The sequence below is a fragment of the Culex pipiens genome, chromosome 2, assembly GCF_016801865.2.
Source record: "Culex pipiens pallens isolate TS chromosome 2, TS_CPP_V2, whole genome shotgun sequence".
Taxonomy (NCBI): domain Eukaryota; kingdom Metazoa; phylum Arthropoda; class Insecta; order Diptera; family Culicidae; genus Culex; species Culex pipiens.
The window spans coordinates 172,792,414-172,819,757 of NC_068938.1; the positions used below are offsets into that span (position 1 = coordinate 172,792,414).

The window sequence follows — 27,344 nt, forward strand, 5'->3', positions numbered from 1 at the left end:
TCATTGAATTAATATTTTGTAAAAATATCAACCGTAACTTATTTCGTTAATCTTCAAATCCAGATTTTTTTATGTTTTGGAAAGGTCATATAAACTATTGTCTTTCATATGTTTATAGGATTTAAAAAAAACTCTAGAAATGCTTAAAAGCCCTACTGTTGGTCGTAGATGGAGTCTTTCACATTAGGAGAAAATACTGCCAATTAAGGTTCTGAATTCAGGGTCCAAAAATAGTAAATTGAAATGAAAAAATAATCATTTCATGTAAAACGCTTCTAGAAACAACACAAAGAAAACCATTTTTTGACTGAAACATTCTGAATCAAGATTTCTAGAGTTTTTTTTAAAAAAAAGGTCCTAAGCTATTGTCTTTCATATGTTTGTAGGACCTATTAAAAAAACTCTAGATTTGAATGTTTTTTTTTCTAAAACAAACATGGCCGCCAAATGACCGATCGGGAATGATGCCTTACAGAGCATTAATTGGTATATTTGAATTTTAGACAAATGCACAGGCATACATAGACTTTTTTACAGACATTTTGAAAACCATGTGGCATCCCTGGCAGGGACAACGAATCGTTACAGGGTTGCCAGCATCTAAAACTGTTGGAAAAGAATATGCTAACTTAAAGTCAAACAGAATACTTGATATTCAAAAATAAAAAAACATAATGGGGCTTATGACAGTGTTGCCAATCTATCAAAACAAAATATGGAAAAAGTAAAAATCATTATTCGAACAAATTTGCGACTCATTTCAAACCCATTTTTGAATTTTACATTCAATTTTGTTCACATTTTTTTGTTATTAGGTGAGCTGTTTCCAAGATTTAAACACTATTTACTTTGAGAAGTCATGGCGATGATTTTCCATCTTTGAATTTTATTTTTTTTTTTGTTCAAGAGATCCGAGAATTTTCTATTAATTTGCTTCAAGGCAATTCAAGACTGGATAAAATCAACTATAACACACAGAACTGGACATCAGAGGTACTGTGAAGGATAACTCCCGAAATGACCGAGAGTATTATCCTCATGGGGTTCATTTTCCAAAAAGTTCACCCTTCAAAACAAAAAGTATCACTATCGAAATTCGAACCCAAGACCTTTGGCTTATCGAACCGCGCCTTTGCCGGTTTGGCCACCATAGCTCGATGTTTAAGTTTCTCTCACCATCTCTCGTCCAGGACCATGTGCCACGGTTGGCCGGATTTTGAAGCGGTCCTTCAGAACAAAAAAAAAAGTCGGTGCGTTTGCAAATCGCTTCTAATCCTCTTTGTCGCGTGCAACGCGCTTCCGGGGTCTCTCGTCGTTCAAATTTACATCGTCGAGTGTCATAAATACTTTACACGGACCGGCACCAGCCAGGATGACAGCTGGCTCGCTGGTCTATTGCCAGACGGCAAAGCGGATTAAATTTTTAATGATTATCATTAGTGTCAATAAAAACCGGTGCAATCGGATTTGAGGTGCAGTTGGCGGCGCCGGCGGACACAGGATGAAAGAACTCGTTTTAGGTTGGGTTTTGATTGAGGGGTTTGCGTCACGGGAGAGGGAAGACAGAAGTGGGAAGGGTGGACGGACATTATGTGACAGATGATGAATGGCGGGGAACAGAATGATGTTGCAGAAGGTATGATTCGGCAAATATTGGATGTTAGGCCTGCATGTGTTGGGATAGGTAGGGCTTCCTGATGGTACAGGATGAGTTGTTTGTTGTCTGTAATTTGGTGAGGAACCATTAGGATTGTTTGTTCAGCGTTTGTTTGAGTTTCCAGTTATTCGACAAAAGTGTATTGGATAGAAATGTGCTGATTCTGCTTGAGATATGGTTAAAATCAACAAAAGGCGTCTTTAAGTCGCCAAGTCGTATTGGAACGCATTCGCGCTTTGCGTTAAATATGTTAAATTGTATTCTGTTGACCGTAGTTCGTTAGCGATTGCTAATTCATACTGTCAAATTGCCTAATCTTCGTGTCTACCGACAGTCTCGTTTGTCACAACTCACTTTTTGCCTTAAATACCCTCAACGACAATCACAATAGACCTCGCAAAAAAACCAGAATGGGCTCGTCGCAATAATGCCAGTCAATTACGATTATTATTTTATTAACCGAGTCATTTGTTCACCGGCGGGGGGGGGGGGGGGTTGTGTTCCCTTATTGACTCCGGAACCACCCCGCCCACGTGTCCGCATCCGTGCGGAATAACGTGTGAACTGGCCAACACCCCCGTGGCCATGCTCGTCGGTCTGTTATTGGTCGTGTCCACGTTGACAGCTCGCTCGCTCGCGATGGAAGCGACACCATGTGGTCAGCGCCCGGAATCTATCCCGTGGGGTTAATAACCGACGCGAGGATGGACACGTGGACGCACATTGAATTCGCTGCACGTGAGCTTTTCTTTTTTGTTGAACGCCCCTAATTGGTTCTCAATTGGCGCGGCATTATAGCGGAACAATGCGGCCAAGTTCGGGGGTGGGGCCCAGGCCGGTAAATATCCGCCAGCTGGACAAATCATAAATGATAAATTGTGTAACGCGTGGGGGAACTGTCGATAGAGTTGTTAAAACAAACATCATTTGCGAGCGTTCTGTCGTCGAGCAAGGCCGCTGATGGACGATTTAATGCGTGGAATTTGCCCGATATGAATAATTTAATTGCGTTCAATCTATTATTTTCACATTGTTTGCTTGAATAATTATAATTGCTGCGTTGAAAAGTCTGTGCTGACTGACCCCAGGGGGAAGTACAAAGAGGGGTGTTGATTTATGTTGGAACGCAGCGTGGCCAGGTGATGGTTTTATGCTGTGGAAATATTGAGGTATGTTGGCCTTTTGTTTGAATTTAGATTGAATCTTGATTAATTGGATGGTTTTACAGTAATTAGATTTTTCACATTTTCGATGCGTGCATTGGTGCCATTGTTCAGTTGATCTCAATTCTGATAGAAAGTCTGTATTGATCTAAAAAAAAAAAAAAAAAAACAGATAAAACAGTTTTAAATTAAACAATGGTAAACCCATTGTCTAAAATTCACAAAAAGTTTAAAGTAATTCGTTTTTATGTTATAAAAAAAACATTAAATCAATGTACAGTTTGCTACCATGTTTTGAAATTCTCCCATTGCTCTTATGAAATATGATCAGAAGGATAATTAAAAATTATAATATATTGAAAATATAATAAAGCAAATATTTGGCTGTTGAGCCCCATCGTTTGTGGGACTTAAGAGCGAGTTTTTCACCAATGTGTAACAGGTCGTATCGAGGTGCTCCGATTTGGATGAAACTTTCAGCGTTTGTTTGTCTATACATGAGATGAACTCATGCCAAATATGAGCCCTCTACGACAATGGGAAGTGGGGTAAAACGGGCTTCGAAGTTTGAGGTCAAGAAAACATAAAAAATCTTGAAATTGCTCGCATTTCCGCAAAACTTCATCAATTTCAACTCTCTTAGATGCATTCAAAAGGTCTTTTGAAGCCCTTCAAAATGTGCCATAGACATCCAGGATTGGTTTAACTTTTTCTCATAGCTTATGCAAATTACTGTTAAAAATGGTTTTTTTTCTAGCCCTAATATCTTTTTGTAACAGCCTCCAACACCCATACTCTCGTAGGTAAAAAGATAAGTAATTTCATGGACTATACGGTATTAACTTTTTGGCCAATCGCAGTTTTTCTCATAGTTTTTCGATTTTTCTACAACAAACATTTTACAACGTTAGTTTTTGCCCTGTAGGCCTCCATAGCGGCACTTTTTGGTCTCAAAAAACTATGAGAAAAACTGCGATTGGCCAAAAAGTTAATACTGTAGGCTTATAGTCCATGAAATTACTTATCTTTTGACCTGTGTAATTTGTAAAAGCTATGAGAAAAAGTCAAACCGATCCTGGATGTCTATGGCCCATTTTGAAGTGCTTCAAAAGACCTTTCAAATGCATCTAAATTGATGAAGTTTTACGGAAATGCGAGCAATTTTAAGATTTTTTAGGTTTTTTGGACCTCAAACTTCGAAGTCCGTTTTACCCCACTTCCCTTTGTCGTATAGGGCTCATATTTGGCATGAGTTCATCTCACGCATAGACAAACAAACGCTGAAAGTTTCATCCAAATCGGAGCACATCGATACGACCTCTAAAACAAACCGAGCAGAATTTACAAATACTGCCCCTTATGAACATAATTTTTCAAGCCAAGAAATCAACAAATAACATCCTGGAACCCATTGCGCCACAACAAACGATTAATCCCTCAATGGACTATAACTTCCTCGTTTCCAACAAACTTCCGAGGACACACACTCGACTCGACCATCCTTATTGAGGAGGCAGCTTAAGGGCAAAAACATACATCATCCAACATAAACAAGCAACAAAGCTCGCGCTCTGCGGCAGAGACTATCAACTGCTGTTGTTGTAGGCCTCATCATAATCTGCCATAACTCTCACTTTTCGAAGGCCTCCAGACAACGTGGCGAGGTCCTTTTGGAAAACATCAGGACTAACGAACAAACTGAACACACAAAAAAAACGAAAGTAGCAAACAACTGCTCACGATCATCGCGCGAAGGAAATTCAATAAAAATGGCCCCATTCTTCGGGCGACCGGTAATAAATCTTTTCACCAAATAGGCTTTCGATTAAATCTGCTCCAGAGAGAAAAAAGAAACGAGCTAAAACGACGCTCCCCAGCGTTGCTTTGTTGAAAAGTGAAGAAATGGATACTGTTGGGTCACTTGAGCGCTAGCAAAATTGTCCCGGGATAACCTAACCTAAAAGTGAGACAGCAGCAGCCAGAATGTTGCAAAAAAGGAAGTCCACAACAAAAGGACACATTCCTCTGTGTCAACAAAGGACACGTGGTAGGGTAGGAGCGGCAATATTTGATGTTGAGCTATTGTGGAATTGTCTCATTTGTCTCAAATGTCTCTTTTGTCTAAACTGTCTCATTTTTCTTAAATGTCTCATCTGTCTCAAATGCCTCAATTGTCTCATTTTTTTCAATTGTCTAATTTTTCTCAAATGTCTCATTTCTCTCAAGAGTTTTATTTGTCTCAAATGTCTCATTTGTCTCAACCGGAAACTCAAAACAGAAAAATGATTCGTCAAAACCAGGAACAACTACCCTACAAACCAGTAAACTGCCCGGCTTTCCCTCCATGAAGCCAGCAAAAGCCTATAATTTGTAATTGAAAAAGACATTAATCGTCTCCTAATGACATATAAAAAACAACATAAATTCCTTCTTCTCCTCGACGACTGTCCCACCAGGCCACCCATCCAGCTTTCTTAAGGTCATTTAACATTTTGACGAGTCCTCGAGCGTGTGCCTGACGAAGATTCAAACCATTAATCCGCCGCCGCATGCTTGCAAGGGGCGCGACATGTTAGGCTCCCTAAAGTAGGCAACCAGCAGCGCATCGGTTGCCGCGAGATGGCGCGCGCTCGCGTTGATTTTGGCCGTAAAAGTTTGCCGTCGTAAGGAAATTTACCGTTGATGGGGGGGATGTAGCGGAGTTCCACACCAGGAAATCTTGTTATAAAGAGATGCCACATTTACATCTTATTTTTACGATCCAGGGGAAAAGACATTTGTTTTGCCGAAAATGGCGCGGGGACGAATTTGGAATCATTAGGGACAGGGTGCGTTGGAAGATTGATTTTTTTCTAATCTGAATCTTAATTGAACATTAGCGCAATTCTTTAAATAAATCACATCTTAAATTAAACAAAAAGCCTAAAATTTGCTAAAAAGCTAAATTTGCTAAAAATCTTTGTTTTCCCACAGGTTAGCAAGCATTTAAAATTATGATGTCTCATATGCCTCATTTGTCTCATTTGTCTCATTTGTCTCATTTGTCTTATTTGACTTATTTGACTTATTTGTCTCATTTGTCTCATTTGTCTCATTTGTCTCATTTGTCTCATTTGTCTCATTTGTCTCATTTGTCTTATTTGTCTTATTTGTCTCATTTGTCTCATTTGTTTCATTTTTTTCTCATTTGTATCATTTGTTTTATTTGTTTCTTTTGTTTCTTTTGTTTCTTTTGTTTCTTTTTTATTTGTTTCTTTTGTTTCATTTGTTTCATTTGTTTCATTTGTTTCATTTGTTTCATTTGTTTCATTTGTTTCATTTGTTTCATTTGTTTCATTTGTTTCAATTGTCTCATTTGCCTCTATGTATCTCAACTGTCCCAGTTGTCCTGGTTGCCTCATTTTCTAACTCTGAAAATTTGTAGAAATTTCTTTGGAAATCATCTCCTTCAGTACCACAGCTTCACCCCTGTTCCAGAACAAAACTTCGGACGGACCCCCCTCTGAAAGCTCTGTCCCACCCGGCCGTCCCGACATCGCCGCACCCCCAGATGCAAACGAGGGGCTTATGAATTTAAATTCTATTACGTATACTTGGAAGTTTATACGGATAATACTTGTGTATAAACACACAGTCTTCGGCCGCGTGTACGGGCTGACGACAACCAAAACGACCCCACAAACCCCGACGCTGGACCCCGACCGATCGACCGTGGGACATGACGACGCCTGACGTCCGGCGCGGTTGTGGTTCCGAGGGGTGCATTAAAATTTTCATAGCTGCTGCTGCGAGTGGGAGGACGCCCACTTCCGGGGTGATGACAATGCGACAACGCGGTGGGCTCGCTGCTTTCTGAAGATGAACATTACGATTCGATTTGCATACACGGAGACCCACCGAGGGATGACAGTTGGCGCCGGGGGGCGCACGGGATGATAATCTTCAATACAGGTCGTAAAGTGGTATTAAAAATAACGAAATTTATCCCATTTAAACTCCGAGCGTTGTCTGATTAAAGCCCCCTGCGGTTGTAAAAGTTTGCCGAAGAAAGAAAGCTGGGAAGGACATTTGGAGGACAGTGTTGCGAGAAAAAATGTTGAAGATTTCATTAAGAGCCAGTTTTTGTAAGGGAGGGACACTCGTTTATCGTTTTATCGAGGGTAAAGGAATCTCCTTTTTTGTCGAGAGTTTCATTTGACTCGTTTGTCTCATTTGACCCATTTATCTGATTTTCAGAATGGGAATGTCTCAAAAGTTTCATTTGTCGCATTTGTCTCAATTTTCTCATTTGTCTAATTTGTCTCATTTCTCACGTTTGTCTCATTTGTCTCATTTGTCTCATTTGTGCCATTTGTCTTATTTGTCTCATTTGTCTCATTTGTGCCATTTGTCTTATTTGTCTCATTTGTCGCATTTAAACATTTGTCTTGTTTGTCTCATTTGCCTCATTTGTCTCATTTGTCTCATTTGTCTCATTTGTCTCATTTGTCTCATTTGTCTCATTTGTCTCATTTGTCTCATTTGTCTCATTTGTCTCATTTGTTTCATTTGTTTTATTTGTCTCATTTGTCTCATCTACTTTATTTGTCTTATTTGCCTGATTTGTATCATTTGTCTCATTTGTTTCATTTGTCTCATTTGTCTCATTTGTCTCACTTGTCTCATTTGTCTCATTTGTCTCATTTGTCTCATTTGTTTCATTAGTTTCATTTGTATCAATTGTCCAATTTGTCTCGTTTGTCTGATGTGTCCCATTTTTCTTACCTGTCTCGCTTGTCTCACTAGTTTCTTTTAAGATTATTCAAGAATGAAACTGAGTTTAAAATGCTCCCAATCGCTTAATGAGTTATGCTCCTAGATTGTTTGAAAACCAATTCCAGAGCATTTTTTCTCTATCAACTGTCTTCTACAAATATAAATCAACCTTAAACATGTTGCCACACTAGTATTGCCCCAGTTTCCCCCACAAAAAAAAGGAAATCCTTCACTAAAGTGCAATTTTTTATGCGTAAAGTTTCCTTCCATAACCCCGTCCAATTCTTTTCCCGGCGGTCCTTTCAAGTTTTGTGTGCTGTATTTCGTGCCTCGTTCTTTTTCCCAGCAACGCCGAAAGCACGCAACAAAAAATGCGGCGAATCTCGTTTCGGCACGTGATTTAATGTCCGTTTTGGCGTGCGTGCGATTTTACCTTCGCACTTACCTGGTTGAGCTTTTTGTGTGTAGGGCTTTTCGGTAACAAATGGGACCCTCTCACCTTTCTTTGGTGAATGTGTCCTCGAGATGTTTTTTAACGCAAGTTTGAGAGAATGTCTCACACTGCCCGAGTCGAATAATGTTTCAATGTTGGATTCTCATGCTTGATTTCAACTAACAAGTTTTGTTATAAGTGTAGAATCAAATTATATGTTTATAACCGACAATAATTTATGCAATTTTTCATTCAACTGTTAAAACTTTACGTTGCGGCTTTTCCTAAATAGCATATTGTGTTCTTAACAAAAAAACTTTTTCTAACAAATTGTGTTAGTATACATTTTACTCGTAGACTCTGGGCTCCCTTGGAAGTATCAGCAATTTTTCATTCAGCTGCTAAAACTTTATGTTACAATCAATCGTAAATAACAAATCGTGTTCTTTAAAAATATCACTTTAACAAAGTGTGTTACCATTCACAACACTTGTTGTTTTGGGCCGCCCATAAAAGTTTATTCAGTTTATCATTCAATTGTCAAGTTTGTGTGCAACATTTCATTAAAAATAACAAATTGTGTTCTTTAAAATAAAACTTCAGTTTGTGTCACCATTCAAAACACGCTAAGACTCGGGTCAGCCTTGGAACAAGTTTCCATCTGGGAACCGACCCCTTTTCGGTGACACCTTGTACATCCACCGCCAGAAAAGATGGTGTACGGTTTTAAGATGTCACCGATGGCCACCACGTCGTATCCGCGAACACGTGGATCTCCCTTTACTACCTGGCGGAAAACTACTTTGTATGCAAATAAAATTGGCTCTCGTTTTACGGTTTTTCATACCCAGTTTTTCTCCACATTTTTCAGTTTCTCAGCCGGACCTTTTTTTCTTTCTTGTGCTGGGTTTGTCGTTTTATGAGCTTGATAGGGAAAACATGACGGGCGTGATTTTTCTTCTCCGAAGTAACCACGCGGAAAACGAAATCAAGATACATGTACCAGAAGGAAGGAAAAAGGGACGTACACGCGTGTGAGCTCACGTTTCGGACGTAAAGTTGGCTTTCATCTTCTGGCGGTGTGGACCTGGGGGTTTTCCACAAAGTAGCGGAAAATGAGCTGTCCTCTGTGAGCTTTTTCCTGCTTCTTGAAGAAAGCTAACCTTGCTGATGGATGGTGTTTAAGTTGGTAGATGAGGTGTAGCAAACAAGTTTGGACATTGAAATTTGAAGTTACTCTTACAAAACAGATGATTACAGGAAATTCTTAATAAAAAAATGGTAATGGAGGCAATCAACTTATTTAATCCCTTCTTTTTGGTTTAGTTTTAACATTAAAGTGTTTACCTATTTGTAAAAACACTATGTGTTATTGTCTTAAATATAACAAAATTTGATAAACGTTCAAAAACACATTTTGTTCTTGATTTGCACCTTAGTCAAATCTCTGCGTATCAAAGTAAAAAAAACAGGTCTTGTTATTTTTTCTCTTTATAACAAACTGTGTTACTATTGGGATGAGAGCGCTAAGAAAATTAAATAAATCAAAAAACAATATTTAATCTCTAGGTTAAATATGTAAAATGTTTGTAAAATGAAAAGGATTTAGACAGGAAACAATAAGTACAACTTAAAATGAGATTCCTGACATCATTTTTTTCTATTTTATGTCCGAACTATTTCTACTTTTCAACCGATCCAACAAATTAAATTATTTCAGTATGAATGCAGCAGTTGATTGATCAATTCAAGCACTTATTTGCGTTCGCAATGTATCGACATCTTTGATTTCTCTTCCAACTGTTTCTCCAATTTGAATAAATTCCACCTCCAATCAAAATCATTCGACTTGCATTCCAATTTGTAACGCTATGCGAGCAGGAGTAGGAAATAGTTTCCTCACATTCAAACGAGAAAGCACATTTTGTCTCAGCACACCATGCGGCACGTTACAATGAATCTGATGCAATCCCCCCGACCTCATGGATCGAATTGAAGAAAGGAAATCAAATTCCATTGAGCTTTGCTCTTGAGAGCGGTTCTTTCAACCCCTCGCTCGAGAACCAGACAACAAAAGCTCGACGCAATACTGTGGAAGCTTTGGGAACAGAAGGTGAAAAAATGCTTCTGAACAACCATCAAAGGCTGTCGAAGTTTATTCAGCCCACATTCCGATGCCGGCGTTGGTTCGTTTGGCCAACGCGTTCCTATTTCACACTGAAGTTGCCGGAAAAGCATAAGAAAGGTTCTCGATTGCAGCAGGCGAACCTGCCACGCAGACCGGAATAGAGCTTTGAGTTAGACGCACTTTTGGGAATTTCGTCAATTGGAAAAACTTTGAAGATTTTTTGTTCTTGAAATCTTTTTTTTTTTTTGATTAAAATTTTTCGGTGATGAAAACAACTCTAAAATTTGATTTTTCATTGGCCAATATTTCTCAACAACAAATATGAACCGTGGTGAAACATAATGAAGAAAATCTATTCTGAACTTTCAAAACAATATCAAAGAGTATACGATATTTGATAGATATTCCGCAATTACTATTTATGTAATTTATCCCATTCTTAGCATAACGCAATCCTATCACTCAACGTCTCTCGCCAAAACCCGAAAATTTTCATTATCACCCTTAATTTTCTGTACTTGTCACTAAATTACTTTCTCTTCCTCGCTTTCCCCCGTTACAGGAACGACCCCCTCCGCGGCACGCTACACGGACAGCAATTACTTGGAGGAAGACAAATACTCGCCCGGATTCCTGACGCTGGGCCAAAAGTACAGCATAGCCATCGGCTCGAGGGTGGTGCTGCCGTGCAAAATTAATGAGACAGGTAAGAGAAATTATGCCCCGGCATCTTCAGCCGACACTAACCGGACAGAAAGACGAGCCTAGGACGAAATTTCGGTGACATTTGACCCTGGGGTGCACGGCGAGAAATCTCTTTTCTTTCAATTCCAACAAAGTTGAAATATCCTCAAAATTTAACGTCTTTCAATATATTTTCAAGAAAAAAATTAAATTTTTATTTAAAAATCATCAAATAAAATTTCCGAAATTGAAATCCGTGCATTTCCGAATGGTTTCGGATGACCTTTTTAGAAAATCCTTCCACCCAAAAGTACTAGCCCGGGTGGTTCAGTCAAACAGGGGAAAACGAGAAACTCGAGCTTAGCCAAGCGTTGATGGTTCAAGATTACGAGCGACCACGAGACCAGGGTGGCAGCAGATCTCTGGAAAATGTAACTTTTTAACCTTCAGCATATTCAGGAAAAAAATGCATTAGATTAATAAATGCAAAATATTTTTCTACTGTAGCTTCAAATTTTTCGTTATTTTATAATTTTTACTTGACAACTTTGCCAGAGACACCAAATCGGTCTGAAAATTCTTTCAAAAGATAAATACAGATTTTCGAACATTTATATACTAATTGCTTAAAAAACTATTATTTATTTTTAGGGTTATTGCCAAAAACACATTAATATAAAAACAAACAACAATTTTTTGAAAAAGTAATTTTATATTACACGCTGAATGAACAGTATTTACATATTTCTGCGTGTAATATTACATAAAATTTCATTGAATATTGATTTTTTTTATTAAACTCGGGCAAAAAATACAATTTCTACATTACTTGAAAAGGTAAAAACAATATTGTTATTAAATATTCTACAAAAAAATCAACAAAAAAACCAATGAATTAAAAAAAATATCACCCTAGATTTAAAAAAAATATTATCTTTGAGATTCATCGGTATTTGTTAATGGTTGTTACGAAAAAAAAAACAGTTTAATTTGCACACTTTTGAGGTGTAATTACCATTTTTTTAAAGAAATATCTGTTCACATTTCCAGATGGACCATATTTTTTTAATGTGTGAAAATTGAATCAAGATTTGAACTTTACCCTCTACTGCCCACATTGTTTGAACATTTTTATCCTTCCCGTGTTCAGCAGGTCATTTTGAGCAACTTTTGTTCTACGAAAAACTTTACTTCTCTTGTTCAGTGTCTTGCGAACCTTCGTGATGAACGGACACTAGAGCTGCGGTATTTTTTACTACCTAAGCTCAGAGTTATTTCAAAACAAAATTCACAGTCTTTTTAAAGACTACCTGAGTTATTTTCCAAAATTCTAAACAGTCTTTTCAAGACAAACCCCACCTGAAATTTTGTTGTATTTTACAAACGAAGCCATCTTTTTAAGAGAACTTTGCTTGCAAAATAAGCATAAGCATAGCATAAGCATAGCATAGGTGCCCACCCGCAGTTGCTACTCCGTTATTGACCAGGACCTCCAGAAGTTACATCCACGAGCCGTGGAAGATGAGTGGGTGCTATCTTTCCTCGCTTCGCAACTTCTCAAAGGCCCCTATCATGCTGATCAATACCGGCGCCGGCCACGACCAGTGGTAGAGTCACGGGGAAGTGGATGGGAATGTTAGTCCGATACTTGAGTGATAGAGACCGCCCAATCGACTGCTTCTCCGACAAAGTATCACATGAGTTTTGAGGGGGTTAGTAGATGGGTATGAGGTCAGGATTCACGAGTGGCAGTGATGTGACCATGAGCATTTTGTTTATCGGTTGAAAATTTTAAATCTTAGGCAGCCGGCTGCGGAAAGATAAATAATTGATTATTTAAAAAAGTTTTTTAATCGAACGCGTGCCAACCGAGCAGTAGTGCTATGGGCTGGACTTATCAGTATATTTTTACTGTTTGTACAATTTAGATTACGCGAGCAAATTTCAAAAATAATAAATAAAAGACGCTTTACTCTTCATAAAATCGGTAGTTTGATGAGTTAATAAATTGTTACGATCAACGAATATAAACGAAAAGAAAACAGGACAACACGATTGTAATGAAATTAAAACAATAACTTAAACGAACTAAACCGGCGGCGTGCCTTCCAATCAACGATGATAGAAGAAGGACTTATGAAAAATAAAATATCAAGTAAAAGGGCTTCGAAAAACACGTTGCAGAGTAACCGCGAGGTCCCGCTACTCACAATCGAGTCAAAAAATTCAAAAACGCGTGCTAATGGTCTATCCTAAATGTCAGCGTGTCTTTCGATAAACGATTCTATAGAAATGAGTTTTTCACCGGAAAATTTAACAAATTATTTGGGTTGTATCCATCTACTGGTACAGTTGACAGACTAACGAAACGACAGCAAAATGATCAAGAACGCGTGTACTGAATTCTTAAATAATGACCCTATAACGATTTTTTTCAATAAGATTTGGATTTATCGACCGATTCTGTAGATTTTACGCGGTTTTAAATATATATTGGGCTAAATATGAAAAAAAGAACAGATAAACTCATTCACACACTCATACACCCATGAACTAATTTACTTTTGTATACCTCAACATTAGAGCGAGCAAGATTTTTAAATTCGACTTGAAATTATAATGAAAATATAATGAAAACAGCCATACACACACCCACACACACACACAAACACACATACACACACACACACACACACACACACACACACACACACACACACACACACACACACACACACCCGTGAACCGTGGGGACAGGTGAGGGTCCCTGCGGAGCTTAGCTGCCAGCTACCGGGCGGGTTGCAGTAGGCGGATAGCTGTCGGCGATTGCATACATTCATTGCATCGCCCCCGGACCAGCAGCGGGAGGATGTCTAGGACGTGGCGGAATTGAACAAGGGCACTGTTTAATTTCTTCGAAAAAACCACATGGGTCCGTAAACACCTCTGTCAAGCGATCGAACGCCGCTATAAGTGTTTTAGCCCAAAACCTCACCAAACCCCGAATCCAAGATGTGATGCGACCCGTGTCGAGGGATGCATGGCTGGGGGGGTTCAACAAATTCCCAGTCGATAACGGAGCCTGTGGGGCACAGGGGCGAACCCCACACGTAATTTGCCCTTACTGCGTCACGGCAGGGCACTGGCGCAGCGGACCGTATTTCCCTAGCGACTCGTGGGATTCAAAATGAAGACAAGTGAAACAAACCAACAAAAGGGTCCCGATGCGCCCCAAGCATCGGAAAACACGGAGGTAGAAGAGGACGCAAACGTCGAAATGGCAGGAGGCGAGTCAAACGGCGGCGACACAGCAGGCGGAGTGGCGAGCGCGTTCCGTGGAAGCGGGAAGGTGTTGAGATCCCCAGTGTTGAACCAGGCGGCTGCTTCGAGTCAGCAGATAGGAGTAATTGGAGAGGAGACTCCCAAGTCATCCTTGTTGAACTTCGCCGGCAGTACCCCTCAGGACGGAGTCCTGCTTGGAAGGACCGCGTTACAGGAGGTCAGGAGGAGGGTCAACGAACTCTTTGATTTCATCAAGGACAAAAACAACGTCCACACCAGAATCAAGCAGATGGTGAATGGAGTCAAGGCAGCCATGAATGCCGCAGAGCGCGAAAACAACTCGCTGGTGGTGACGCGGAATTCACTGAAGCTCAGAGCTGAAAGAGCCGAAGAAACGCTGAATGCAAAACTGGAGGAGGAAGCGCTACGGGAGAAAGAACCGAAAACGCCGCCCGGCCCAAGCTCTAAAAGGGACAGGGAAACGCCTGGAGAGGAGGAGGACGCAAAGAAGCAGAAGCAGGGGAATGGAGACAGTCCGGACCCGGCGAAGGAACCAGAACCAACCCCAGGGAAGGAGAAGGAATGGGAGAAGGTCAAGAAGAAGAAGCGGAAGAAAAAAGGGAAGCAGAACGAGGACACCCAAAAACCCAAGTTTCGCAGGGAGCGTAACAAAGGCGAGGCTTTGGTGGTCGAGGTGAAGGAAGGTGTTTCGTACGCAGACCTCCTCCGGAAAGTACGAACCGATCCGGAACTCAAGGAGCTTGGCGAGAACGTGGTTAAAACCAGGCGCACCCAAACCGGAGCGATGCTTTTTGAGCTGAAGAAGGATCCCGCGGTCAAGAGCTCAGCTTTTAAGTCCCTCGTCGAGAAAGCCGTAGGCTACGAGTCGAAGGTAAGAGCGCTATCACCGGAGACAACGATCGAGTGCAGGAACCTGGACGAGATCACGACGGAGGAAGAGCTAGAAGATGCGCTGATCGTTCTTCTGGATGACCGTACGACACCGATGGCAATCCGGTTGAGGAAAGCCTACGGCGGCACGCAAATTGCGTCGATCCGACTATCGACGCCTTCGGCGTCTAAGCTGCTGGAAACCGGCAAGGTCAAAGTAGGGTGGTCGGTGTGCCCACTGAGGCCTGTTCCTCGAGTGACCCAGCAGATGACGAGGTGTTTCCGCTGTATGGGCTTCGGCCACCAGGCGAGAAATTGCGACGGTCCCGATCGAACCAACAGTTGCAGAAGGTGTGGTAGAGAAGGCCACATGGCAAGAGACTGCAAAAATCAGCCGAAGTGCGTGCTCTGTAAAGAAGGCGACGGCAATAGCCATTAGGGTGGCTTGAAGTTGCATGGGAAAATTTCAAAATGGACTAATTCAATCAGAACAGGCATTTTCCGGTCCCATTTGGGCCCCCAAACAACCCACCAAAATTTGGGAGCGATTGGATTTGACCCGGCTTTCCGCAAAGCGATTCAAATTTGTATGAAAATTTGTATGGGAAAACCCTCTTTTTTATATTTTGATTTTTATAATTTTCATTTTTCACTCAATTTAAAAACCAACACCGTAGAAGTATAGTCCTGAATGTCCTCTATAACTTTCCCGAAGAAAGTATGGTCCTATCTTGCTTCTGGAAAAAGATACAGAGTTTTTAAAAGAAGCATTTCAAAATAAGTGCTGAAAATTATATTTCTTGCCAACACTGCCAGTACTTCGGTAGATATTTCGAAATCTTATTTTTTAACGTAATCAGGAAGCAACCTAGCAAAATGGTGTCTTAGGAAAAGTTGTTGTATATGTATGTGGCTTTTATTTAAAATTATTGACATGCATGGTGACACACCTACAGGGTGTCAACTAAGCCCTAACTTCTACTGGTGACCTTTTAAAGCGTTGGTGTCTTAGGAAAAGTTGTAAAGCTACTTATTCCAAGAAATTTTGACATGGTTGGAAGACAGGGTGGCACATCTACAGGGTGTCAACCCATTTCTAGCTTCTATTTAAGACCTTTTTGATCACTGTAAAGTGGGCGAAAAAGGGTACAAATCGCAAATTAGGCCTGCCACGCAAAAGGAGGCTGAACAAAAATTCGTAAAAAGTCAGTTTTTCACATAAAATTTTCTGGGGAATCGATTGCACATGATTGACAACACGGTAGAAGTCCTTGTTTATAAAAAGGAAGACACTAGTGGTTGGTACTAGCAATGGTGGCCGACAGCTATAAAGTCAACTTCGTTTAACAACACGGTAAAAAAAGTTAAGATGCTAGTTTGGCAACTCTCCGGTCAGTTGTATTTTTTCTGTAAATTGCTTTATAAAATTAAAAGAAGCTGAATAATGTTATTTATTCTGTAAAAATGTTCAGGACATAAAAGCAATCTCCAAAAAATCGGCCGATTTCAACAATTTTTTTTTTATTTGGCTTAAATTTTGTGGAGGTCTTCCCTATCTCCAAAGAAGCCATTTTTTGTTATTGGTTCACCCATACAATGTTGGCAGCTGTTCATACATAAATGGTACGTAAATATAAAAAAAAATCTGTAACTTTTCAAGATTTTTTTTATTGATTTGGTGGCTTCGGCCAAGTTGCTCATTTTTTAAGCCATTCAGAAGTTTGGAGTTTGAAATTTTTTCCGACGAGTTATATTTTTTTTAAATAGTGATTTTTGTAAAAAAAAATCATGTACTTAAAATTATTTTTGTAAAATTAATCGGAAACTGTTTTTAATCACGCGCGATCGATTCTCCAGGAAATTTTATGTGAAAAACTGACCTTTTACCTTGGTTCAGCCTCCTTTTGCGTGACAGACCTAATTTGCGATTTGTACCCATTTTTGCCCACATTACAGTGATCAAAAAGGTCTTAAATAGAAGCTAGAAATGGGTTGACACCCTGTAGATGTGCCACCCTGTCTTCCAACCATGTCAAAATTTCTTGGAATAAGTAGCTTTACAACTTTTCCTAAGACACCAACGCTTTAAAAGGTCACCAGTAGAAGTTAGGGCTTAGTTGACACCCTGTAGGTGTGTCACCATGCATGTCAATAATTTTAAACAAAAACCACATACATGTACAACAACTTTTCCTAAGACACCATTTTGCTAGGTTGCTTCCTGATTACGTTAAAAAATAAGATTTCGAAATATCTACCGAAGTACTGGCAGTGTTGGCAAGAAATATAATTTTCAGCACTTATTTTGAAATGCTTCTTTTAAAAACTCTGTATCTTTTTCCAGAAGCAAGATAGGACCATACTTTCTTCGGGAAAGTTATAGAGGACATTCAGGACTATACTTCTACGGTGTTGGTTTTTAAATTGAGTGAAAAATGAAAATTATAAAAATCAAAATGTAAAAAAGAGGGTTTTCCCATACAAATTTTCATACAAATTTGAATCGCTTTGCGGAAAGCCGGGTCAAATCCAATCGCTCCCAAATTTTGGTGGGTTGTTTGGGGGCCCAAATGGGACCGGAAAATTCCTGTTCTGTAAAATCGATCATGTCGAGCCACCCTAATAGCCATGCGACGGGTGGCTTTAATTGCCCGGTGTACAAGAAGCTGGCCTCGGGCAAAAAGTAATGGAGGTGTCCCAGGTGAACCTCAATCACTGCGACACTGCACAGCAACTGCTGTGGCAGTCGACCGCGGAGACGGGGTGTGACGTGGCAATTATTGCAGAACCGTACCGAGTTCCACACGACAACGGAAACTGGGCCGCGGATACAGCAAGAATGGCGGCGATACACGTGATGGGGCGGTACCCCATACAGGAAGTGGTCTCGAGGGCGTTTGAAGGATTCGTGATCGCCAAAGTAAACGGAACCTTCTTCTGTAGCTGCTATGCTCCCCCAAGATGGACCTTGGAGCAGTTTCAGCAGATGCTGGATAGTCTGACCGATGAACTGATCGGACGAAGCCCGATCGTTATCGGAGGTGACTTCAACGCGTGGGCGGTCGAGTGGGGTAGCAGATGCACCAATGCTAGGGGGCATAGCCTAATGGAAGCTCTGGCAAAGCTAGACGTTAGGCTGGCGAATCGCGGAACCAGCAGTACCTTCCGCAAAGACGGTCGTGAGTCCATTATCGACGTTACGTTCTGTAGCCCGCGACTGGCGGCCGACATGAACTGGAGGGTGAGTGAGGACTATACCCATAGCGATCACCAAGCGATCCGGTACAGCATCGGGAGACGAGCCCCTGTACCAGATAGGAGCAGCCGGTCCTACGGAAGGAAATGGAAGCTGCAGTACTTCGACGAGGGTCTCTTCGTGGAAGCGCTCCATTGGTGTGATGGTCCCCAAGACTTGAGTGCCGACGTGCTAACAGCACAACTGGTGACAGCATGCGACACAACCATGCCGCGGAGACTGGAGCCAAGGAACTGTCGTCGTCCAGCCTACTGGTGGAATGAAGAACTCGGTACCCTTCGGGCAAGTTGCCTCAGCGCCAGAAGACGAGTCCAGAGAGCAAGATCCGAAGCAACTAGAGAGGAGTGCAGAGAGGAGTACCGGTCTGCAAAGGCCGCGCTCAAGAAAGCGATCAAATGCAGCAAGACAAACTGCTTCAAGGAGTTATGCCAAGACGCTGATGCAAACCCTTGGGGGAGCGCATATCGTGTAGCGATGGCGAAGATCAGAGGCCCATCGATGGTGGCTGAAACGTGTCCCGACAAGCTGAAGGTCATTGTGGAAGGGCTCTTCCCAAGACATGACCCAACGACATGGCCTCCTACACCGTACAACGACGAAGGGGGTAGCAACGCCGAAGGTCATCTGATCACCAACGAGGAACTTGTGGCAGTAGCGAAGAGATTGAAGGTGAAGAAAGCTCCCGGCCCGGATGGAATCCCGAATTTCGCCCTGAAATCGGCGGTTCTAGCATTCCCGGACAGGTTTCGAACAGTCCTGCAGAAATGCCTGGACGAAGGACACTTCCCCGACCCGTGGAAGGTTCAAAAGCTCGTGTTGCTGCCGAAGCCAGGCAAACCACCGGGGGACCCATCATCGTATAGGCCTATATGTTTGCTGGACACCCTCGGAAAGCTTCTGGAACGGATCATCCTTAACCGGCTGACCAAGTACACGGAGAGCGAGCATGGCTTAGCAGCGAGGCAGTTCGGCTTCCGTAAAGGGAGATCCACGGTGGACGCCATCCGGAAAGTGGTCGAGAAAGCCGACGAAGCGCGGAGGAAAAAACGCAGGGGGAACCGTTGCTGCGCAATAGTCACGATTGACGTCAAGAACGCGTTCAACAGTGCGAGCTGGGCGGCCATAGCAGCAGCGCTGCACAAAATGAAGGTGCCTGACTATTTGTGCAGGATCTTGAAGAGCTACTTCGAGAACCGCGTGCTGGTCTACGACACTGCCGATGGACAAAAAACCGTTGTTGTTACCGCGGGAGTTCCGCAGGGATCCATTCTGGGTTCAGCACTGTGGAATGGAATGTATGACGGAGTGTTGACACTGGGACTACCCAACGGCGTAGAGATTGTTGGCTTTGCAGACGACATAGTGCTGACGGTAACCGGCGAAAATGTCGAGGAGGTCGAAGTGCTGGCTATGGAGGCAATCGCAATGATCGAGAACTGGATGCTCGAGGTGAAGCTGCGGATCGCTCACCACAAGACGGAGATGGTGCTGGTTAGTAACCACAAGAAGGTGCAGCAGGCCCAGATTCACGTTGGAGAACACGTCGTGCACTCGAAGAGAGCGCTCAAGTACCTCGGGGTGATGGTGGATGACCGGCTGAACTTCAACAGCCACGTCGATTACGCCTGCGAGAAGGCGGCTAAGGCGATCATGGCACTGTCGAGGATGATGCCGAACAACGCTGGACCCAGGAGCAGTAGGCGCCGCCTCTTGGCAAGTGTCGCGACGTCCATACTTAGGTACGGCGGACCGGTATGGTGGACGGCGCTGGGGACGAAGCGAAATCGAGCGCTGCTCGACAGAACGCAGAGACTGATGGCCATGCGGGTTGCAAGCGCGTACAGGACCATTTCGTCGGAAGCAGTTGGCGTCATAGCCGGAATGATCCCCATCGGCATCACACTGGAGGAGGACACCGCGCGCTACACCCGGAGAGGCACGAGAGGTATCCGGGAAGCTGCGAGAGCCGAATCGCTGGCAAGGTGGCAACGTGAGTGGGACACCACGGAGAAAGGCAGATGGACGCATCGGCTTATCCCGTCCGTATCCACGTGGGTGAGCAGAAGGCATGGAGAGGTCACCTTCCACCTCACACAGTTCCTGTCGGGCCATGGCTGCTTCAGGAAGTACCTGCACAGGTTTGGACATGCAGAGTCTCCTCTCTGTCCGGACTGCGTCGATTGCGAGGAAACACCGGAGCACGTGGTGTTCGCCTGCCCTCGCTTCGAGGCAGCGCGAAGCGAAATGCTGGCCATTATCGGAGCGGACACCAGCCCGGATAATGTGGTGCGAAGAATGTGCAGCGACATCGCCAAGTGGAATGCGGTCGTCGGAGCGGTGACGCAGATCACTTCGGCTCTCCAGCGGAAATGGAGAGACGATCAGAGGAGGAACGACTAGGAGCCTAGTCGAAAACCCACGAGTGTGGCTGTGAAGGAGAGCACGTTATGATGGTCGGCTCTACCAAATCGGTACACGTCTCGATGGTCACAGGAGTCGAGAACCCACGAGTGTGGCTGTGAAGGAGAGCACGTTATGACGGTTGGCTCTACCAAATCGGTACACGTCTCGATGGTCCAAGGAGAGGGCTGCATATGACTAGCCGATCAAAAGCAACGCGATTCTTGGGCGCGGTTAAACCCTCGCATGGACTCATATGTATGTAGGACAGGAAATGGTTCTAGCACCCGGCATGGATCCTGTAAGTAGACTAGTGCAGAAAATGCAACGCCTCCCCCCGAAGTTATACCGAAAGGTGGTCCCGGGGGGACAAGGGCACGGCGTTCAAGGACTGGTTTAGTGGGTCGGGAAAACTCTTTTTTTGTTTTCCCAACCCCACACTACCTGAGGAATGAATTCTCAGGTGTCTGGAAGCAGATTCCGACCTTGTAAAAAAAAAAAAAAAAAAAAAAAAAAAAAAAAAAAAAAAAAAAAAAAAAAAAAAAAACACACACACACACACACACACACACACACACACACACACACACACACACACACACACACACTCACACACACACACACACACACACTCACACACACACACACACACACACACGTCGTCATCCAACACCTCTCACCAGATGCCACAAGCGCAAAGCTGCCATCGCAAACACCTCTCACTCGGCAACTTACTAATGCAGCCATAACCCCAAACAAATCTCTTCACCTCGAAGAGCACAGACCTTTTCACTTCTTTTTAATCCCACCCATGCAGCACCACCCACTTGACTTCTTGACGGACCGAAAATAAAACCAAAATAATAACTTCCATGATTTTCGGATCAATTCTGAAAATTCAGCCAACCTCGACACCTGTTCACTCGGGTCACACAAGACTTTCTTCTCCGATTCGCTTTTCTGGTAGCTGACTCTATTCTTCCATTCTGTTTTCCTGCTTTTCTGTGCCCCGGCTCAAAGGCTCGATGTCACTAATACCACCAAACACTACCCCGCTCACTGCTAGCCGGAGGGCGCAGCGCCAGCCGAGGCGCCATATTTGCTACGTTCTCATCGTAAACAAAACGAAATCAAACAGCAAAAAAAACACTTTCCCTTTAGATTTCTGACGAAAATCCATAGTTTTTCGAAGCATTGCCTATCCACAAATTGCTTCCACAACTAGGGGAACAGCATCTAATTCCAGCGTGCCTCTAATGTTGGCAGGTCAGGACTTTGACATTCAATTAAAGCTAATTAAACGCGTTTTCAGCTGAAATAAGAGAACTTTGCTTGCAAAATGCGTCAAAACAAAGGTAAACGCAAATCTTCTGAAGATTTGGTCGTTACGTCGGTGAAGCGTTTGAACGCTAAACCGGCTAACGGAAACAGAAAAAGAAAACAGCCTCTTCTGAGGTCTGATTCTGATTCTGAATGTGAGGTCAATCCTCCAATTCCATTGACAAACAGTTTCGGTGTTTTATCCGAAACTGATGACAAGGAACCTTCTCCTCGTACTGAGCCTTCTGCCGTCGAGAAACGAGTAAAGGCTCCGCCAATTGTAGTGACTTCCGTCTCCGATTTGGCCAGCTTTCGAACGCAACTGAAGAATTGCAAGGAAACTTGCAATTTGAAAGTTTCGTTCCAGCTTGGTCGAAGAGGAGAATGTCGCTTGTTGACGGAATCTTTACAAGATCACCAAACTTTTGTTGGTTATTTGAAAAACCACAAACACAATTTCTACACGTATGAGACCAAGAATGCTCGTCCATTCAAGGCGGTCTTGAAAGGTCTCTCCAACGACTTGTCAGTGGATGAGATCAAAAACGAACTTAAGGTGTTGCTTGGCTTTGCCCCATCCCAAGTAATACCGATGAAGAAAAAATCAAACGGGAATATTTCTCGCTTTGGTTTGACTTCACAATTTTATCTGATTCATTTCAACAGAGTAGGCAGCGAATGACAAATATTGTTAAAGCTGCCTGAAATAAATTAACCACCACCATTTCAACAGAAATGAAATCAACAATTTGAAACTTTTGGACAAAGTTCTGTTTTTGTTCCATGTACGGGTAAAGTGGGAGCATTTTAAGAAACATGGCGGTAATGGCCAGAATCTGACCCAGTGCCGGCGTTGCCAGGCATTCGGTCACGGTACTGATCATTGCGCCATGGTTCCAAAATGCATGGTTTGCGGTGATTCTTCTCACGACAAGGACAATTGTCTCGTGAAAGAAGTCACCCAATTTAAATGTGCAAATTGTGGTGGAAATCACAAATCAAATTTTTGGGATTGCCCCATCAGAAAAAAGGTTTTGGATTCTCGTGCTAAACATCAGCCGAAATCCAAACCGAAATTTTCTCAAAGTCAGGTTGTACCTGCATCTTTAAATCAAACGTTCGTGCTGTCTCACTCGAACAATTCTAGAAATACCCCTACCGTGGAAAAGTTAGGTAACAACAATGGCATTTCTTATGCTAACGTCGTTTCGGGTTCGGGTTCATCCACGAATTTTAAATCCTCTACCAATCTTTCTGAAATTGGGCAGGTACCTCAAATCTCATTTGAAAATTTTTCTGCTGGCAACGCTTTGGGATCTTCTGATCTCGGCGATGTTACGTTTGAAAAAATGACTTTTTTGCAAAACTCACTGTTTGGTTTGATTCAAACAATGAGTAATGCTACATCCATGATGGAAGCAATCCAGATTGGATTAAAATTTGCGAATGATGTTGTTCTTACCCCGAAGTTTAATCATGGATCTAAGTAATTCCATCAATATTATGAATTTTAATGCTCGCTCTTTAAAAGCGAAAGAAAATGAATTTTTCAACTTTTTACGAGTTCATAACGTGCATGTTGCTGTTATAACCGAAACATTTTTAAAAACTGGCACTTATTTGAAAAGTGATCCAGATTATAAAGTTATAACTAATAACCGAATGAATCGAAATGGCGGTGGAGTTGCAATAGTTATCCACCGTAGTATGACTTATAGCACGTTACGTGACTTTAAGTTAAAAGTTATTGAAAGTTTGGGCATTGAACTTGAAACTTCTTTTGGGAAAATTATGATTGCAGCTGCATATTTGCCATTCCAATGCACTGGGGAAAATAAAAATTATTTCAAAGGGGATTTGAATAAACTTACTCGGCATAGATCTCGATTTTTGATCATCGGTGATTTTAATGCCAAACACCAATCTTGGAATAATTCAAAAGTAAATTCCAATGGTAAAATTCTGTTCAGAGATTGCACTTCTGGTCTTTATTCGGTTTTATACCCGAATGGGCCAACTTGCTTTTCTTCTGTTAGAAATCCATCAACAATTGATTTGGTGTTGACAAATCAAAGTCAGTATTGTGGTCCTTTAGTGACTCATGCTGATTTTGATTCTGATCATCTTCCAGTAACTTTTTCACTTTCTCATGAAGCAGTTACCAGACCCAATAGTTCTGTGTTTAATTACCACAAAGCTAATTGGGACAGGTATCAGCATCATATTGAGAATAATTTAAATCATGATTTTGTTTTTGAAACCAAAGCTGATATTGATTCAGCCTTGGAATCTTTAACTAATGCAATTTTGGATGCTAGGAATATTGCTATTCCTAAAGTCCAAGTCAAATTTGATTCTCCCATAATTGATGACGATCTTCAGCTTCTGATTCGTCTGAAAAATGTTCGCCGAAGACAGTATCAACGTTCTCGTGATCCTGCACTGAAGCGAATTCAAAAAGATTTGCAAAAGGTTATTGACCACAGATTCACTCTCCTGCGAAATGAAAAGTTCGCAAGAGATGTCGAACAAATTAAACCTTATTCCAAACCTTTTTGGAAACTTTCAAAGGTTCTTAAGAAACCTCAAAAACCCATCCCTTCTTTAAAAGATGGTGATAATATTCTATTAACTAATGGGGAAAAAGCTCAAAAACTTGCTCAGCAGTTTGAGAGTGCTCATAATTTCAACTTGAATGTTTTGAGTCCTATTGAAAATCAAATTTCAATAGAATTTCAGAATATTGTTGAACAAGAATTTTCATCAGATGAAGTTTTTAATACGGATCTGAATGAAATAAAATCTATTATCAAAAAATTTAAAAATATGAAAGCCCCTGGTGAGGATGGCATTTTTTACATTTTAATTAAAAAATTACCAGAAGCAACTTTAAGTTGCTTGGTCAAAATTTTCAACAAATGTTTTGATTTGGCATATTTTCCCAGTAGTTGGAAAAATGCCAAAGTAATTCCGATTTTGAAACCGGATAAAAATCCTGCTGAAGCCTCAAGCTATCGGCCCATTAGTTTGCTTTCATCTATTAGTAAATTATTCGAAAGAATAATTCTTAATAGAATGATGACGCACATTAATGAAAATTCAATTTTCGCTGATGAGCAGTTTGGATTTCGCCTTGGGCATTCAACTACTCATCAGTTGTTGAGAGTTTCAAATTTAATTCGAAGCAACAAATCTGAGGGCTATTCTACTGGCGCTGCTCTTCTAGACATAGAAAAAGCATTTGACAGTGTTTGGCATAAAGGTTTGATTGCGAAATTGAAAAGGTTTAATTTTCCGATTTATATCGTGAAAATTATTCAAAGTTATTTGACGGATCGTACTCTGCAGGTATGTTATCAGAATAGCAAATCTGATCAACTACCTGTACGTGCTGGCGTCCCTCAAGGAAGCATTTTGGGTCCAATTTTATACAATATTTTTACTTCTGACTTGCCTGATTTGCCCCCAGGATGTCAGAAATCACTTTTTGCTGATGACACAAGCATCTCCGCCAAAGGCAGAAGCCTTCGTGTCATCACAAGAAGATTACAAAAAAGCTTGGATATTTTCAATTCTTATTTGAAAGAATGGAAAATTACTCCAAATGCTGCAAAAACTCAACTTATTATTTTCCCTCACAAACCAAGGGCTGATTTTCTTAAACCAAAAAGTCATCACATTATAAAGATGAATGAGGTAAATTTAAAGTGGGAAGATCAAGTGAAATATCTTGGACTTGGTTTTGACAAAAACCTTACTTACAAGGATCACATTGAAAGTATCCAGGTTAAATGTAACAAATATATTAAATGTTTGTATCCACTTATAAACAGGAATTCTAGACTTTGTCTCAAGAATAAACTGTTAATTTATAAACAAATTTTCAGACCTGCCATGCTTTATGCTGTGCCGATCTGGACAAGCTGTTGCTTAACCAGGAAGAAAAAACTTCAGAGGATTCAGAACAAAATTCTGAAAATGATTCTGAAACTTCCTCCCTGGTTCAGCACCAGTGAACTTCATCAATTAGCCGAAGTTGACACTTTGGATGTTATGTCCAATAAGATAATTGATGCATTTCGACAAAAATCATTGCAGTCTTCAGCTGCATTGATCCGCTCTTTATATAGTTTATAAGTTAGTTTTAAGGTATCCCTTTTCCCTTTTGTACATGTAGGACCTCCTACATTTGAAATCACTGAATAGCGAAAGCTACAATATTTCATGAATAAATGAAAGTTGCTAGTATTTAAAATTGAGGTGAAAAGTCATCGTTTGTGATTGGACACTCAATAATATTTTAACTGAATGAATGTACATGGAAAAGAAATTTGAATAAATATAAATTAAAAAAAAAAAAAACTTCTCTTTTTTTTTTTTTGTTTTTCTTGTACTATTTTTAGTATTTTAATTTGCATAAATCGTGTTTAGTTTATCTTTGTTTTTTTTTTGCCTTTTCAACTACCTCCTAACATTATATTTTGTCTTTAATTTTTTTTTCATGTTTTTACGGTCATTTTTTCAATGTTTTGCTCGTTTTTCACATATTCTACTCTAGGATGGCACCATTACCATTTAAATTGTGGAAAAAATACGTAGAGTAGTGCGTCCATCCCGGGAATTCCCGGGACAAAAATCCCGGGATTTTTCCAAAACCGGGAATTCCCGAATCCCGGGAATTTTCATAATTTGTCCCGGGAATTCCCGAAATTGAAAAAAAAACAAATTTTGGTCTGAAAATTCAAATTTTGGTGTAGAAATAGATGAACAGTAAAATACATAGTAATCGATACGAACTTTAAAGCATTAAAATTTGTATTCGGCATATATCAGCTTTAATTTGACTGATAAGAGAAAATTGATTATAATTTAGTCATAGATCCGCAAAATGCCTGGCGCAATAAATATTTTCTATTTAATTTTTCGTATTTTCGAAGACTATTTACCATATTTATATTTATGATATTATAATTGAAAATAATCATCTTAAATTATTTTTCATTAAACTCCGGATTTTGGGGCAAGTAACGAAAAAAGACAGCTATTTAAGAAAAAAAAATGCATCGTGTTTTGAATAACATTGGTTAAAACAGGAACAGAAAAAAAAATTAGTACACCGATTTCCAAATGTATTGCTCTGAAATCTCCTGTACCTTTTCAGCTTCTATTCCTGATTTTCCCTAGTTGACGGTAGTAACTTAAAGAGAATTATTAAAATATGTTTTATATAAAATAAAACATTCAACAGTTATCTAAAATTTTGCATTGACTGTTTTTTTTTTTAATATGAAGGACAATAGCTTATAGGAACTTTTTTTTCAAAAAAAAACTCTTGTGTTGTTGTCGCTTTTCGTTTTTGTAGATATTTTCAAAGA

The 27,344-nt window shown here is 41.0% G+C and overlaps 1 protein-coding gene across 1 annotated transcript in view; it reads left to right on the forward strand.

Moving 5' to 3' along the window:
- The window catches only part of LOC120421874 (opioid-binding protein/cell adhesion molecule-like), a 483,066-nt gene that overhangs the window by 426,065 nt on the left and 29,657 nt on the right, over positions 1 to 27,344 (forward strand). Inside the window, exon 2 of the mRNA XM_052708923.1 lies at positions 10,699 to 10,842. Coding sequence (XP_052564883.1) covers positions 10,699 to 10,842 — 144 coding nt within the window. The remainder of the gene's footprint in view (positions 1 to 10,698; positions 10,843 to 27,344) is intronic.